Source organism: Halichoerus grypus, chromosome 3 (assembly GCF_964656455.1).
Source record: "Halichoerus grypus chromosome 3, mHalGry1.hap1.1, whole genome shotgun sequence".
Lineage (NCBI taxonomy): Eukaryota > Metazoa > Chordata > Mammalia > Carnivora > Phocidae > Halichoerus > Halichoerus grypus.
In genome coordinates, this window is record NC_135714.1 from 128,289,547 (window position 1) to 128,305,511 (window position 15,965).

The window sequence follows — 15,965 nt, forward strand, 5'->3', positions numbered from 1 at the left end:
GCGGCAGTGTCTGGCCTGACTGCTCAGCAGACATTGAATCTTTAGAAGTGAATAGCCAAGGGCTTTCCCTCACATGGAAGTTGGCACCTTCCATGTTCCTCTTTTCACTTCAAGACTGGCTTGGCACATGGAGTGCCCCCATCTGGCTGACTCCGGGCCTGGAGTCCTGGGGGGAGGGGGTTGTGCAGGACCGGCCAGTTGGATGGGCCCGGGCGCCAAGGAGCCCCTGGCCTCTCCTCCCGGGCTCGGCGCCGTCCCTCGTGGCTGCTTCTGCTGGCATCTCTGTGTCTCATCCGGGGAGGGGTTCCCAAGCCTGGGTGGGTTTACAGTCTCAGACAAACTCTGTGAAGTAGGAGTTATTCTTTGGGACCTGGGATAAGAAACTGCTAAAGTTAAACAAATTCCTTTTAGAAGTCAGTGTTTTGTGGCTTTTAAAAGTACAGAACAATGTAAAAAAATATTAGCTTTTTCAAAGTTAGATTTTAGGAGAAGTCCGTAACAGTGATCCCCATATTTTTTCAGACCTTCCTTCTTTCAAAATGTTTTTAAGGCAATTTATCTAAATCCATAAACACAACAACTCAAAAGTGGCATGAAAGTAAGGGAAGTAACATTAAGGTACATTTAGTAAAAGGGAAAATAAAGTCAGAAAGAATAAAACTGAGCCAGGAGTGCAGTTAGCTCGCTGAACCAGGCCTGAGCCCTTGCTGAAGCCGGGCCTTCAAGCTGGCTGTGAGCATCTTCCCTGCTGTTTTGGCAGCAGGATACCGAGCCACTAGCGTGGGGGGCCGTGAGCTCTGTTCTGCCCATGCCCCTCACAGGATCAGGGCCTGAGTGTCAGCTGGGGTGGCTTCAGACTCAGACTCTCTAAGGAGACAGGTGCCTGAGTTGTGAGCAGCTTGGCCACCCCTGGCCACCTCGGGTGTTGGTGGTACCCTGGGCCAGCTGGGCACCTGATAGCCGGTGACAGGCCAGCACCACAGCCCCAGCTTTCTAACTCGGGACAAGCCTCTCACCCTCTGGAAAGGTTCAACTTGTTTTCTACCCGACTAGAAGGAAAGCAGTGGCTTACTCTCTGGCACATTGTAGTCTAGGAACGTTTGCCTAAGAAGATTCTGGGTCCAGATAGAAGCTGGAGGGAACTCCCCCCCCCCCCCCCCCCCGCCATGCTGTGAACAGAGAACAGTGTGGAATGTTTGGTTGAGCTTCCACCACCTTAGCACTGCTAATGGTCTGTCATTCTCCTCCCCCACCTCCCCCCGGGGAGGCTGCGTTGATGTGGCAGCCCTCTGGATGTCCTTTAACTCCCTTGTTCCTCCCCTGCTAGGAAGGGTGCTCTCTCCCTGCTTCCCTCCCCCAGACAAAGCCTGAGCTTGCAGACTGGGTCTCTTGACGTGTTGCAGGACATTGGGGTGCTCAGTGCCAAAGTAATGAGAAGGCCTCTTGAGTTGTGGTTTTCCTAGCATTTTAGCAGCATTCTGCTGAAAGCCCAAGGAAGTCAGAGTTGTCACAGAAGTACAGTTTGAACACTTTGAAAAGGACCATCTTGATTGACTCAACAGCCTGAGAACATTTCCAGGTGGTGCCCCTGTGAGAGCGAGCACTGATGGGTGGGATGGATGGCCAGTTACAGCCTGGCCGCATGCCACTGCAAGGCAGCTTCTGTGAAATTTAGAAAGAAATGAAACATTAAAAATTGGTACCCTTGACACGTAATGAAAACCCTTAAGAAGACTGTTTTTTAGAATGTTAATTAAGCTTCATAGTCTCCTAGAGGAAGGACCTTTACAGGACTGTGCCCGGGCTTAGGAGAGTTTTACCACCATTGCCTGGGTCATCTATGGGCTCGGGGCCCACACAGGAGTCATGGTCCAAGGCCTCTGGCCCACCAAGGCTCTGGAATGATCCAGCCCTTTCCCTTACGGCCCAATACAGGCTTCGTTCTGGATCATGATATTTAGAGCCTCTCAGAACCTATATCTTAGGGTTTACAAATGATATTTTTCTACTTGCTGATGAAGGAGATCAATAGTCACATTTCAAACCCCTGAGCTTTAACTGGTTGTATGAACAAACAACCCTTTATTATATTTGTAATTCCAGTGGTGACTATTCAAGCTGCGTGTTGACATGTATGTTCAGTTGTCATTTTGAGCATGTTGGCAGGGTCCCATCTAACCTCATGTTCCCTACACAACTCTGCAGGTTGTTAGCTCTGAGGAACTGCTGAGTGGCATTATCACATTCAGTACCTACAGGAGAAATCAGTAAAGCTTGTCTCTGGAGGTACCAATTCTCAATGGCCAAAAAGCTGGCCTGTGAATTTTGGGCTCGTTCCCAAAAGCAGTGGCAAGAAGGCCCCCATGGGGATGTCATGCTAATCCTCACCCAAGTGAGGACCTGGCCTGGGGCATGGTTGTGTGGGGGCGGCTTGCGATGCTTCCGTGTTGTCATCCTCATCCTCTTCACCACTACTCTGTGTCTGTGTGTCCTGCCCTTGGGAACAGTTTTAAATGTGTTTTATATTAAAAATAATGAACCACAAAGGACTCTCCCTGGTATTCATATGTTCTCATAACGAGAGTAGGTGAGGCTGGCCTGGTTTCCTGCAGATACGAACAGTCGTGGAAGTAGGGTATCCGTGTTGTAGGGTCGAATCCTCAGGTAACTGCTGTGGAACTTCCAGTCAGAACTGGACTGTGCCCTCACTCCTAGGCTTCCCTCTGCCTAGCGCCCCTCCGTGCCTGAGGCGCCTGTGAGGAATGATAGGATAGGAATGTAAGTAACAGCGGGGGGAAAAAGTAAAGTTGATGCTATTGTCTGCATTTTATTTGACAGTTTGATTTGACAGTTTGAGAGACACTTCAGAGTTTCACTCTTTACCCAGTTGAGACTATGGGGAATCCTGAAGCAGAATTCTGGTATTCAACATGCTGTGCTTAATCAGAGCAACTTCTAATTCGCAGCCCGTCTTAAATCTGCATGCTTGTCTCCGACTTCTGGCACCAGTGTCCAGCTCTTAGCTTCTTACCAGTGAGGGTCTCCTGCACCTACTGATAGCCTTTCCAGCCACCAAAACCTGCCCTTGGGAAACTTTAAAACTTTACCGCTTGCCACGTTGCCTGCTGTCCCAGATCCATAGCTGGCGAGTGCCTAGGAGGAAGACCCTGATAGTTCTCCCGCTCAGTGCTATTTTTCACTTGGTGAAAAAGCACCTTTTTGTGAACAACAGCATTGGACAAGTACCTCTGCAAAGGCTTTTGCTCTCTTTCTCAGACTACATTTCCAAAGATGCCTTTTTATCAGTAAGACAGGTGTGGAGCCTTTGAGAAGAGATTTCTATTGGATGAGGTTTTGGCTTAAGACAGGCCTGTGGTTTTGAATAGCACGTGCATTTTCTTCGACTTGTCCTCAGTATACTTACAGGACAGTGCCTTTGCAGGGCAGGCTCCTGGTTTATCCCAGGGGGCTCATCCCAGCCTCGGGGACAGGACGAGGCGAGGCCATCTTGTGGCAGAAAAGGGAATTCTAAGAAACCTCGCTCAGGCCGCAGCTGGTAGCCAACTTGAGAAAGGATGAATTCACATGGAGTGCTCCCCCCGCTCAGGGGGATGATGTTTCTTTCAGGGGGAGATTTGGGAATGGTTTGGGCCTAATTAAAGATAGACAAAACTGTCTCAATCGTGTTGCTTCTTGTTTGAAGTAAGTCTAGTTTCTGTCCCCGCTTCTCTCCTCCCTCCTGCCTTTCCCGTCGCCTGCATCTTCCCTCTGACTAGGTCCAAGGCAATGGTATGTACTAACTGCACTGCAATGCTTTGTTCTGCTGCACACACACATGGTCTCTTGACAGGAAGAGAAAAGGAGAAATAACTGGGGAGGTGTTTTCTTCGACCCAGGAGGGAGTTTGTGGTAGGGAAGAAAGTGAATGCTGCCTCTCTCCATGTTCAGTGTCTTCCTGAGGTGCAGCCACGGCCTCCTCTCCTACGAGGAGCTTGAAAGCTTGTTAAAGAGCAATGCTAAGTTTCTGATTTGGCTTTTCCACAGTGACCTACCCTCCAGGTAACTGAAATTGTCCTTGGAAAGTACTGACTGTTCAGCTTGAGCTCGGAAGGGGCTGTGGAGAAGGCCTGCTTCACAGCTGACACCGAGTGCCCTGAAGGCAGCCACGCAAGCCCGTCGTAGAAGGCCCTGTTGTTTGTGCCTGTCTCCTCCAGACCTTGTGGAGTATTCCCTTTCCCCCCAGGGTAGTTAGATGTTAGATGACAAACACCTTCTGATCATTGTGCCCTTTTAGCTCAAGGTGCCTGAGACCTGAAAGCACCTTTGGAAACCCAGTAAGATGACAGCAGGCAGGGCTTCACTGGAGAAGCAAGAAAGGTTCAAACTGAGGCAAAGGAAGACTAAGTCTCACCTCCCAGTCTGAGGTCAGAAAAGCAAGGCGATTTCTTCATGTTTGTGGCCGTTTCTGTACTCCTTGAGGAGTTGAGCTGATTAGAAACTTTGGGCATGGGGCGCCTGGCTGGCTCAGCCGTGGAGCATGTGACTCTTGATCTCAGAGTTGTGAGTTCAAGCCCCATGTTGGGCATGGAGCTCACTTTTAAAAAACAAGACAAAACAAACTTGGGGGTGTTAACAAGATAAAACTGCCCGGGGAAGAGAAGAAGAGCAGGTCAGGTGATCATGGAGGATCTAAAAATGGGTAATGGTGCACCATCAGATTGTGGCCTTTTATAGATGATGCAGCCACTTGGGTTGTAAGGGGATTACTTAAATGACACGCGAGTCACTTTTCAACCTGTGAGGAAGACTTTGCCTTAGAAAAGCTAACTGTCAGAGCCTTAGCATTCTCCTAGGGCTTGCTTATTGTCCCAGGATTCTTCTGGGCTCAAGATCTGGGCATGGGAAGAAGCACTCAGAACTCAGGCCAGCTCAGAGCCAGACAAGAATCGCCTGAGGCTGCCATCCAGGGCCGCCTGACGCTGAGCAAGGAGCCGAGGCCAAGCCGAGGCCAAGCGTGGCGGACTGCCCAGGGAGGGGTGTCCTCAGCCATTGCTCTTCTCTCGGGCTTCTATTGGAAGAGAAGCTCGATGTTATTTCTCCTCTTCTGTTTCCGAGTCCTGTGCATGCTCTCGTGCGCTCCTGTCGTGGTAGCTCTGACCCAAGCCCAGGCAGGGCTAATGTGCTGTCTCCACTGCTTTCTCCTCAGAACACGGCTCTAGATAAGGAGGGGCAGATCTTCTGCAGCAAGCACTGTCAGGACAGCAGCCGACCTGGGATGGAGCTGACCTCTCCAGTCCCTCCCTCAGCCGAGGACCCCCCCGTGTCCGCGCCGGCTGCCCCGGCCCCCGCCCCTCCGGAATCGCCCACACGCCCTTGTCCCCCCGCTGCCCCCGGCTGCGAGTGGGCAGGGACCTGGCGCCGCCACCGTGACTGAGCCCTGGGCCAACGGGCTGGAGCCTGCCGCGCCGCTGGGAAGCCCCTCTTCTGCCCGGGCCTGCCGCGCAGTCCCCTCACTGAAGAGCCTTTCTCCGCTGCCTGCCGTCGGGAAGCTTGCTGGCACCTGCGAGGGCCGCCAGGAGCCGGGAGCTCTGGGCCAGGGGTTTGCTTCTTTTCGTACTCTGGGCTCTGCCCTTTCGTACTCTGGTTCCTGGAGGGTCCTATGCAGTGTTAGCCTTGGTGACAGATACTCAGAGTGGCTCGTTTTAAATTATTTGTCTTCGGTTCAGTGGACATTTTACAGTGTCACCAGGAGAATGTGCAACTTTTATCTGGGATTTAATGCATTTTTATAGAAACACTTTGGATGACTCAAGATCTCTCCCCTATTTAAGTAAACTCGGAGTATTCCTTTTTTCTTACGAAGAACTTAAAACTGCATTTGTCCCTTTGTGGGTGTCCTGTGAGAGGTGGCGCAGAACCTTCCTCTGCTGTTGGGGTTTGGAGGACTGGCTTTCTGATGGGAGACGTGAGCACCCAAGAGGACAGTCTGGTCATCGGACACTAATTCCAGACTTTGAGAAGTGCTTCCGGGTGCCTGAGGAAGCAGCCCACCATATAGCTTGGGGTGTTGGGCTTACCTAAGACGACACTGGATATTTATTTGTACACAGACCCCAGGGGAATGTCACTTGGCTCCCTAGACATTGTGTGTTCCCCCCCCACCCCCACTCCAACTCTTCCCACGTGTGTATTAGGAAATGCTAACGAAGTCGTCCTTTAGGCTTTTTCATGAAAGGCTTGGCGCATGCAGCATCACCCCGGCCACGGCCACGGCGGCTTCTCCTCAGCAGGCCGGCTTCCAGCAGAGCGGGATAAACTAGGCATCTGAGCAGCCACCAGAGTCTCTTTCATCATCTGCTTGCCGTCTGGAGCTGGCCGGAAACACCCGAGGAGACATGGGCCGAAGCACAGTCAGGACTGGGGTGGGAAGGTGCTCCGCAAACTTCCTCTGTCATTAACCTTCTGGAAGGCTGCTGGCAGTTTTTCCTTTTTCCCCCCACTACCCTGCCCTTTTTAATAGTTGTACATAGTCAGTAGATTTGTTTTACCCGCTCATCTTCGAAACTGGTGGGCCCTGTAGTTCATTCTCATTGTTAGACTTTTGCCTCTTACAAGTGTACCTGACCTGCAATAAACCCTTCTTGAGAAAAAAGCGATGGGGGTGGGCAAAGGATTGTGTGGTGGTGTTTTGCGGGGTTTGTGTGATCGAAGCACACCTCCTTGCCCCAGTCTGGCAGGTGTATCCGTGTCTTTTTATGAAGTTTTGGGTGAGGAGGGGGAAGAGAGAGCGATGCTTGGGAAGCGCACATGCAAATGCATCTTGGTCCAAGTGTATTTGGTAACAGGTGTAGAAACCCACAATGAAAGCTCAGGAATAAAGAGGAGTTATTAGCGTACAGCAGAGGAATCCTGGGGAGCCAGGCTTTATAGAAAATGGGGAGTCAGGGCAGCCATTCCCCTGCCTCCTGTCTGTCACTGTCTCTGACTCAGAGGCTGGGCCGTCTCCTGTCTGCTGGGTGCATCTCGGCTCCCGGTGTGTGTTCTCTCCTCACGCCTGCTCGCCGGCAGCGCTGGTGTAGCCTGGTGCTGCTTCTGTGCCCAGCTTCCCAAGGCTGTCCGACGGCAGGCCTCGAGACCATCTACTTCAGCTCTGGATCCCTTCATTCACCCTGCTGAAGGAGTGAGGCCATCTGCCTGGCCCCGGCCACGCGGTCATTTCTCCCCGGGCCGGTGCTGGCTCACGGTTCGATTCCGGAGGCCCGTTACAAAACGCAGATGGGCTTCCCGGGCCCACAGCTGCAGCAGGTACAGGCCTCAGGAGGAGGGCAGTTTCCAAAAAGCTGTGATGTACAGGTCTAGACCCTTCTGCATGTCTCTGTCCTCACTGAGGAGTTAAAGAGCAAGCCTTTTCACGGCTTCCAATGGAAATATTTTTGTTACTGGCGCAGGAAGAGCTCATGTAAAGGAAAGAGGAGAACACGGAAGTAGGGATGGAGCATGGCCTCTGGCAGTGATCAGAGTCTGAAACCTGAGCCCCTCCTTGGGACTGAGGTCCAAAGGCATTTGCTGACAACTTAAGCACGTAACTGCCAGGGCAGCGCTGGTCACGGCTGATAAGACGAAGGAGCATCTTGTGTCCAGCACGCGCTCCCGCCCTCTGTGCCCCCCTCACGTGGCCTGGGACTTGGTGGGGGAGGATGGCCTGCAGACGGGACGTGGCATGAGCAGGTGTGGCAGCACGGCCTAGCAGTCCTTCTGGGACTCTCTTAATCCCACAGACACCTCGAGTGATGTGTGCTGGTAAAGGAGCAAACCAGGCAGTTGGCGGCACAACCCAAGTCACAGGACTGGCAGGAGTCAGTCACCATGCCGCTTTAGGTTCTTCCATCTCCAAAGCGGTGCTCTTTGGAGGTACCCTGTCCCCTTGGGCGGGGGGGCAAATCAAGGCCTGGATGTGAGTGGTCATCTAAGTAACGATCCTTAGTAAAGGCTCTGACTCCACAGGCAAGTTGTTCATTTGCCCACGTGTTTAGAAAACATTCGTTGAGCTCTCTTCTGTTCTCAGAATCCAGATTAAATACAGGTATGTAATTGCTAGGTTCCTCCGCCCCTGCACGCTGAGAGTGGCATGTCCTTGTTGGTCGTTCATTCCCTTACTCCAGCAGGGGATCTGCGTCTACAGAAACTGGTCTTTGAAGGGGCAGAAAAAGGGGAGTGGCGGCTTGCTGAAACCATCGTGGGGTGCTTGCCAGGCTCAGCGCCTGGGCCACGAGTCAGGGCGGGTGTCTCTCTTTTTTCAAAAAGCTTGCCGTGATATGGAAATACGTGGAATATATGGATTGAAAACATTTGGCAAAACTGCCCCCCGAATATTTTCATGGATATGACTGTGAAATGTGAATTTGAAAAGAGTGAGGACAGTTCAGCACAGACCGTATGGAAAGAGAAAGGGTGCCAACCAACGGTGTTGAGGTTCTAGAGCAGCATGCAGCCCCCGGAAACGCAGTGTCAGCCGCCGAAGCTGACATTTTCTGGGGCCACATTAAAAAGGAATGGGTGAAATTAATTTTGCAGTATATTTGATTTAACTCAATGTCTCTACAGTATTATTTGAACATGCAACCAATGTAAACAAAATCTTGGACATACTTTTTTTAATCCTTGAGATCGAGGGTGTGTTGACATTTACAGCACATCTCGGTTTGGGACAGGCATGTCCTGAGTGCTCGGAGCCCACATGGCTGTGTCAGCCACGCCGGCCACTGCAGCTCTGAACAAAAGCCACGGCTCTTGGTCTTTGTTCCTCTTCTTTTTCTGTTTTGTTGTGCATATGATGTGAAGGACGATGTAGGAAGAATGCTGATCTCGGCTTTACATGGGATGGGCTGATTTAAAATGACTCAGTGGGTTAAAACCCTGATCCAGACCCACGGCGTGAAATCAGAGTGTGAAGGCTGCAGTCCTGCCCCCCACGGCCTCGACGTGTGCCAGCTCGTGGGAGAGATCGTCACCGTTCAGGAGGTGCCCCCTGAGCTGCTTGGATGTTAGTGTGATCTTACACTGCGCCAGGAAAAGTACGTGCGGACTGTGCACCGTGGAAGCCGAGCCCTCCCACCGGGGCAGGTCTGTTCTGAAGGCCTTGTGTGTGGTGCGCACAAGGCGACGCTCACCCGAGGGAAGGCAGCCAGGGTGTGCGGGGCTTCGAAGCCCGGGCAGCCAAGGACTAGTGGGAGACACCGTAAGCACTAGGGGAAACGAGGCACATCCGCTAGATGTCTTTGGCTGTATAAAGACCTGTTCCATAGCAGCAGGTGTAGACTCATCTTATTCGACTTACTCTGGATGGTGGTCTGAGGTTATTAGTAGGTAGGAGGCACAAAGGGTCAGATGTATGTGCGGAGTCTGAGACTCTAATCAAAGGGCAGCCCAGTGACTGAATTAGCTGCTTTCTGAAGGAGTGACAGTCTAGTCTTTGGAAATGCTTAGCTGCTGAAGAATAACCACCGCAGAAGTTTACAGTTTACAGAGTACTTCATCCTGTATCATTTGAGCCATTAATGTCCACATTCCGTAAATGAGAAAACTCAGAAGGATCAGGAGCTCATCCAGACATACTGGAGCTGGGATTTGCTCCTCCCGGTTCCCAGGGAGTCTCTCCTTATAAGTAGGCTGTCCTCTAGGTGGTCAGAGATGTTTTAGATGGGATGTCTGTGTCACAGGCAGAGGGGGGATGGGATGGTGGAGACACCTGACAAAGTGGTAGAAAACTGGGGATTGGGGCCTGAGAGGTTATGGGGGCTGTGGGGCGGGGCCTGGGGGGGGTTGTTAGATGAGGAGAGTAGTTTCTCCAGAAGGAAGCTGTTGTGTGCATCTTAGCTTAGTCTTGGCCAGTGGATTAGAAGGGGGCCAACTTATGATGAAGCCTGCAGCCTTGAACTCAAAGGCAGTTAGCTGTGGGAAGGCGCTGCCCTCACTGAACAGCTGAGGGGAAGGAAAGGGTGTATCTGGTACACAGCCTTTTGCTTCTGCCCCGCCCTTTCCCAAACCCCCATCATTTGGGGCAGTGTGGTCAGGATGGTTTCAACCCAGTGGGCTGAGGGTTGGGTGCCTGTCCTTGTGGAGGATGAAGTCGGGTCTGGTGAATGTCTTTCAAGTTGTCCAAGTTCAAAGCTGCAAAGCAGCCAATTGCTTCCTGCCAGGTATGAGGAAATAACAGCCAGCCTAGCCCCCCCCCCCCCAACCTTTGGTTTTGGCGAGGAAAAATATTCCTGAACTTGAGACAGGAAAGTAATTCACTTCATGTTTCTGGCATATGACTGCTGAGGTCTCAGAATTCATAGGAACATTTGTGCGTTGCCTTCTTCCCTTGCTGGAGAGCCTGGCTGTCTTTGGAAGACAGCTTGCCTAAAGGCCAAACCACACTCACTTTCATTAGAAAAACGTGATGTCCCTTGGTTTGAGCAATCTGCATTTTTGGTTCAGCAGGGAGGTTTGGGAGTGATGTGTCAGTGTCACTAATAATAGGCTTGGGTTTTTAAATAGTGATCTTATGACTTTGGGGGACCCAAAAGGTACATCATGGACTCAACTCTTCAAATCTATGTATAGATTTGATTCATATATGAAAATAGAAAAGATGTTTTTCCCACATATCTGAAAGGAAATAGAAGAGGCAAAAGAAAATTTAACAAATATTTTTGTACTTTGTTATTGATTTGCTATTTTATGGTGTTTTCCTTCTGTTTTACAGTGTAGGAAGTTTTTACTTCCCAGCTTCCTTATGCTACGAAAAAGGGGAGTAGTCAGGCTGGTTGCTGTCCTCGCTGAAGTAGAAAACTCTTTCTTTCCCACTACCAGCCAAGGAGAGGCACTAGCGTATTGGCTCATACACACTGTTTATGTAGATTGTGAGATTCACGTCATGTCCTCCTCGTTTCTTGTTTGTGAACAGGCTTTGGCCTAATGTGATGTCACATGATGACGTGAGGCTGGGGGGTGGCTGCTACTCCATGATCTCTAACGCACCCCAGGAGCCGGCTGGGCTTCCCCACCAAGCTCAGGGGTAGGATTCTTCGTCCTGTGTGGATGCAGAAGGAATCTGTGTCCTTGGTGTGCTGTGTTCTTTCGCAGTGATGGAGGGTGAGCAGGACAGTGCAGGAGGAAGGACCAAACCAGGCCCATGGTTTGTATGGCCAGCAGCTCTTGAAATCCTGTCCAGGAAAAACCTATCAGATACCTAGTGAAAATCTCTCCCCTAAAATTCCTGTTTCGGTAGATCTTTCTGTCTGTTATTTTAATTTCAGTTCTGTTTGCTGAAACGGGTGCGAAGTGGAAGTGCTGACTGGCTGTATCGGGGATTCCTGGCCATCTCCTGCAGACTTGACCCTTCCCGGCTTTGCTGTCCCACTGGCCATCTGACAGCACGGGGGGCGGGGGGGCACATGGCCCCAGGTGTGTATGTGTGGTGTGTGTGTGTTCGTGTTTGTGTCCGTCCGGTCGCTGGCCCTTGGGCTCTGCTCTGCTGTTGGAGCTGAACGGAAACGGGCAGGCCCAGGTTCCAAGCTACCTCACATCCTACATGCAGCTTCTTAGGGTTCCCGTGCAGGTCACTGTGAATCTTCTTGTCCTGTAGGCTGATCAGTAGAACGAAATGTTTCAGGGGGCAAAATCGTTCCTTCTTATTGAATTAATGTATTAGGATATTTATTTATGGATGTTTGGTGTACTCTGGGAAGGAAGATTCTCATATGAGAGGGAACCATCCATCAGTGTGTATCTGTGCTTGTCAAGCTTTCATGTCCTGTATTCGCTAAGCCCGCCTGCTTTCTCCCAGAGATCCAGTGTGCTGTTGCTTAAATCACAGAGCCTCAAGGACTTGATTGGTGGCATTTCAGTACGAATCAATACTATCAGGGAGGAAAATCTGAATTTCTCGAGGCAGTGCATTTTAAAACCAGCCATAAATTACTGTACGTAAAGGGAACACAGCACACTTTGAACCACAGCCACTTACTGAGGGTGCTGCCACGCTTCCTGTCTGCGTAGCTCATCTTCTTTCATCCCAGCTGCCTCAGCTTTGACTTCTTTCCCCTCATTGGTTTAAATTTATTTGAAGTAATGGGTTTTTTTTTTTTAAGTAGCTAACACTGGTTAAAATAAGTGAATGTTGAGTAAATCCTAACAAATATGATAAACAGATTCTGCCCTTAAGAAGCCCTTGTGTTGACACCAGCTATATTTGTTTTATGAGTAAAGGAATACGTAAGTAATACATAGGTCGGTAATATATATTACTTATGCTTTTGTTAATTTTCCATAGTTGTGAGTCTTAAAACCAATAAAGGCAGTGGAGGCACCAGTTTTCTTCTTAGGCTCCAAGAGGAAGCTGCTTTATTCACTTTACTTTAAGCCTGTAGAAATGGGATAGTTGAAAGTATCAAATACTTGGCATAGGATGTAGGTATTCCAAATTTTCTTCTACCATTTTCCCTAAAGTTTCCGAAGTACAATATCAGAGGGTAACAACAGTGAGGATGTTTAATTAATTTACCAGTCACTTGGGTTTTTCTTTTATCTAAAATGTATATTCTCACATTTAACTATTTTTTCTTTCTTAATGGTTTATAAAACAGTGGTGGATCTTAGCTATAGGTCTAGTGCTCTCATCAGAGTAAGTGTTGGTAAGAGGGAGCTGTCTGGCCAAAGAAGGCCCATGTTCCTGTTTTCAAGAGAGTCTCTTGTTGGTTATTGTTCAAAATCTGGGACTAAACCAGAGTTTGACATTTTCTTTGCAAAGAATTGTTTCATTGATGTTTTAAATTAGAAGTGAAAAGAAAGATATTTTGAAAAATTCAATTACAAACACCATTTTATTTTTCTGTCAAACTGAGTTGTTCCATTCCAAATCTTTGCTTTTAGAGAAGAGCTGAATGTTGGAAAATAGGAGGGGACCCTTTTAGGTAAGTTGCAAGAGAAACAGAGATGGAATGCTGGTTGCAACTCGAAGTTCACAACTTACAAAGAATTTATTTATGCAATACAGACCTTTTCTCAAATATTTTTCACAGATTTCCACACAGCAATCTACTAGAAAAGTAGAATTATACAACACCAAAATAACATGTTTCTTAGTACAAATTGCTACTCAAAGGAAGGTGAAGATATTTAATAACAAAGAGAAGGTCAGATGGGTGTTGCCTCTGTTCTCAGACCGGGGGAGGGGAGGGAAGCCCGGCTGCTGGCTCTGCCTCAGTGCCCGGGCACAGTCAAACCTCAGGGGTGAGCTTTGGTACTTGCATTTACTTTACTTTAAGAGAAAAACAAAGGTTGTGAGCCCACGAGCCTTTCCATCATTTCATTTTGGTGTGCTATGAAGACAACCTATCAGGAAAACATTGTAAATAAAACACTGTAAATACTTCACACTTGCTATAACATTAGATCCTTTATGTTAACCACACAATAAAATAAGAACCTCCCCCAAACCATAATTTTCTAGGTCTAAAGCATGCTTGAACAATAATATTGATCGAAATAATTCATTGAGATGTTTTAAATTACATTTACCATAATTTAAACATTACTACTTAAATCCCAGAAATTTCAGTGCTGAAGAAGCACGATTGCTTGGAAAAATACAGGACCCAAAGTACAGCATAAAATTCCCTATCCCAGTATTATAACCCATTTCCTCATTGTTAAGATCATGTATTTCTCAAGATTACAGATAAAGGGAAGTGGTTTTTCATAATATAGCTAGAATAAGTGGGTTTACTTGCTCCACTGTATGTTTCCATAATTGGTGAAAATAGACTTCTCATTATGACTAAAAATATAGATTTTTTAAACTACAGAACCCAGCAGCCAATTTTCTGCTTTGCTATTCCCCCCAAAAAGTCAAGCAAAGTCTACAAAAATAGCAATTAACTTTAAAAAATATTTTGCTTCTTAGAGCAAATCTGAGTTACATTCAGATGTAATAGCTATTTCTAAGTGAGATGCTCCCGATTACCCGCCGCCGGGACTGGGGGCCCGGCGGACGCGCAGCTGTCCCGGTCAGTAGCGGGTTTGGGATTCATGTTGCCACCGGTTAAAGTTGTTGTAAAACAGAACAATGCTTCCCGAGGCCATGCCAGAAATGATGCACCTGGGAGAGGCAGAGAGAGAAGGAGGGGTTTACAAACCACTTTGTTTCCTAGGGTTCTGTTCCTAAAGAAAGAAAGCACTGCCTTCCCCAAATCTCCAAGGTAAATCTAGAAGATGGCAGTCGAACCTAACAATTGGCGAGCCTACGGCACGTCTGCTGCTTGCTGAGGGGGGCACAACACTGAGGGAGCTCAGCATGCCACCTCCGAAACTCCACGAAGAGCCACAGCACAGCCTGCCTTTTTACTGAACGTGCAGCCAGTAATGTGCAGGGTGAGTCACTAACACCGGCTAGGCTTGATCATTTCGGGGGGGGGGAGGGTGCTGGACTGGTGAGCCCTAGCTTTTATTTTTATAGATACAAACTTGAAGCCGACACCGAGGATACGTTAGCTTCAGAGGCACAGCTCTGCCCGTTACCCTGCACTCCCAGTGTAGCTCCTGCGTGTCACCGTGTGATGCCAGCACCACACCGCGGTGTCTCTCCCCCCAGCTGTGCCTGCCCCCTATCTTTTAGGCGAGCTATCAAGTACTTGCTGGTGGAGGAAGCGGCACACAATTCGGTGTCCGAGATCTCTCTGGCAGAGAGTTGACCGACATTTGGGCCGAGCTCTGCTCTGCAGAAGATCTGGGCGGGGGCCTAGTCCTCCTAAGACTGTGAACTCACTGAAATGATCACTATGGACAGGAGCTGCGGCTGCGTGCCCCCCCCGTCCCTGAGAAGGTGACGCAGGGAAAACCCGCAGAGCAGTGGGACGAACAATTTAGAGGAGCTTATTATCTTAGACCTTCCTCTGAATGGTCTGGTAGGACCAGTCCTTAGAAGTCATTTTCAATATCCTTCCTACTACCTCATATCAAAATTAGGAACTAAAATGTGCCACTACCAAAAAAATCAAACAAACACAAAAGAAGGCAGTAATGAGGAAATGAGGGACAAAAAAAGCTCTAAGACACATAGAAAACAAAATAGTAAAATGGCAAAAGTAAGTCTTATTGGTGATTAACTGTAAAGGCACTGAACTCTCCAATTGAGACACTGGCACAGTGGATAAAAAACATGATCAAACTATATGTTGTCTACAAGAGAGTTGCTTTAGATCTAAAGACACAGGTCGGAAGTGACAGGACGGAAGAAGACATTCCATGCAAATAGTAATGAGAGAGCTGGAGTGGCTATACTAATATCAGACAAAGTAGGCTTTAAGTCATCATCTGTTATGAGACAAAGAAGGACACTATCAATTATTAAAAGGTCAATTTATCAAGAAGATACAGCAATTACAGGCATATCTTGGAGATACGGTGTTGGTTCTAGACCACTGCAACAAAGTGAGTCAAATGAATTTTTGGTTTCCCAGTGCATGTAAAAGTTATGTTTACATTTGCACTATAGTCTATTAAGTGTGCAATAGCATGTCTAAAAAATGTACATACCTTAATTAAAAAATACTTGATTGCTAAAAACTGCTAACCATCATCTGAGCTTTCTGCAAGATGTAATCACATCTGTAATCACAGATCGCCATAACAAATAGAATGAAAAAGTTTGAAATATTGTGAGAATTATCAAAATGTGACAGACACACGAGCAAATGCTGTTGGAAAAATGGCAGACCTGCTCAATGCAGGGTTGCCACAAAAATTCAATTTGTAAAAACTATCCGCAAAGCACAATAAGATGAAGACTGTCTGTACAAACAAATGTACCAAACATCAGAGCCCCCAAGATATATGGAGCCCAAACTGTGACAGAATGGAAGGGAAAAATAAACAGTTCTACAATAATAGTTGCAGACTTCAGTACCCCACTTTCAATA

At 48.3% G+C, this 15,965-nt stretch overlaps 2 protein-coding genes across 12 annotated transcripts in view; one reads left to right on the forward strand and one right to left on the reverse strand.

Moving 5' to 3' along the window:
* The window catches only part of DCLK2 (doublecortin like kinase 2), a 148,477-nt gene extending 138,730 nt beyond the window's left edge, over window positions 1–9,747 (forward strand). For 4 of the 8 annotated variants that reach the window (XM_078069298.1, XM_078069299.1, XM_078069300.1 and 1 more), the window contains one exon: window positions 5,207–9,747. In XM_078069298.1, the coding sequence (XP_077925424.1) occupies window positions 5,207–5,434 (228 nt within the window). In that variant the 3' untranslated portion in view covers window positions 5,435–9,747. Of the gene's footprint in view, window positions 1–2,205; window positions 2,287–2,838; window positions 2,922–5,206 lie in introns of all 8 variants that reach the window. The other 4 variants (XR_013446514.1, XR_013446515.1, XM_078069302.1 and 1 more) reach the window with 3 other exon arrangements.
* Window positions 9,748–12,850: 3,103 nt separating this feature from the next.
* LRBA (LPS responsive beige-like anchor protein) overlaps window positions 12,851–15,965 on the reverse strand; it is a 764,390-nt gene continuing 761,275 nt past the window's right edge. For all 4 annotated transcript variants that reach the window (XM_036089189.2, XM_078069304.1, XM_036089190.2 and 1 more), the window contains one exon: window positions 12,851–14,146. In XM_036089189.2, coding sequence (XP_035945082.2) covers window positions 14,056–14,146 — 91 coding nt within the window. In that variant the 3' untranslated portion in view covers window positions 12,851–14,055. The remainder of the gene's footprint in view (window positions 14,147–15,965) is intronic.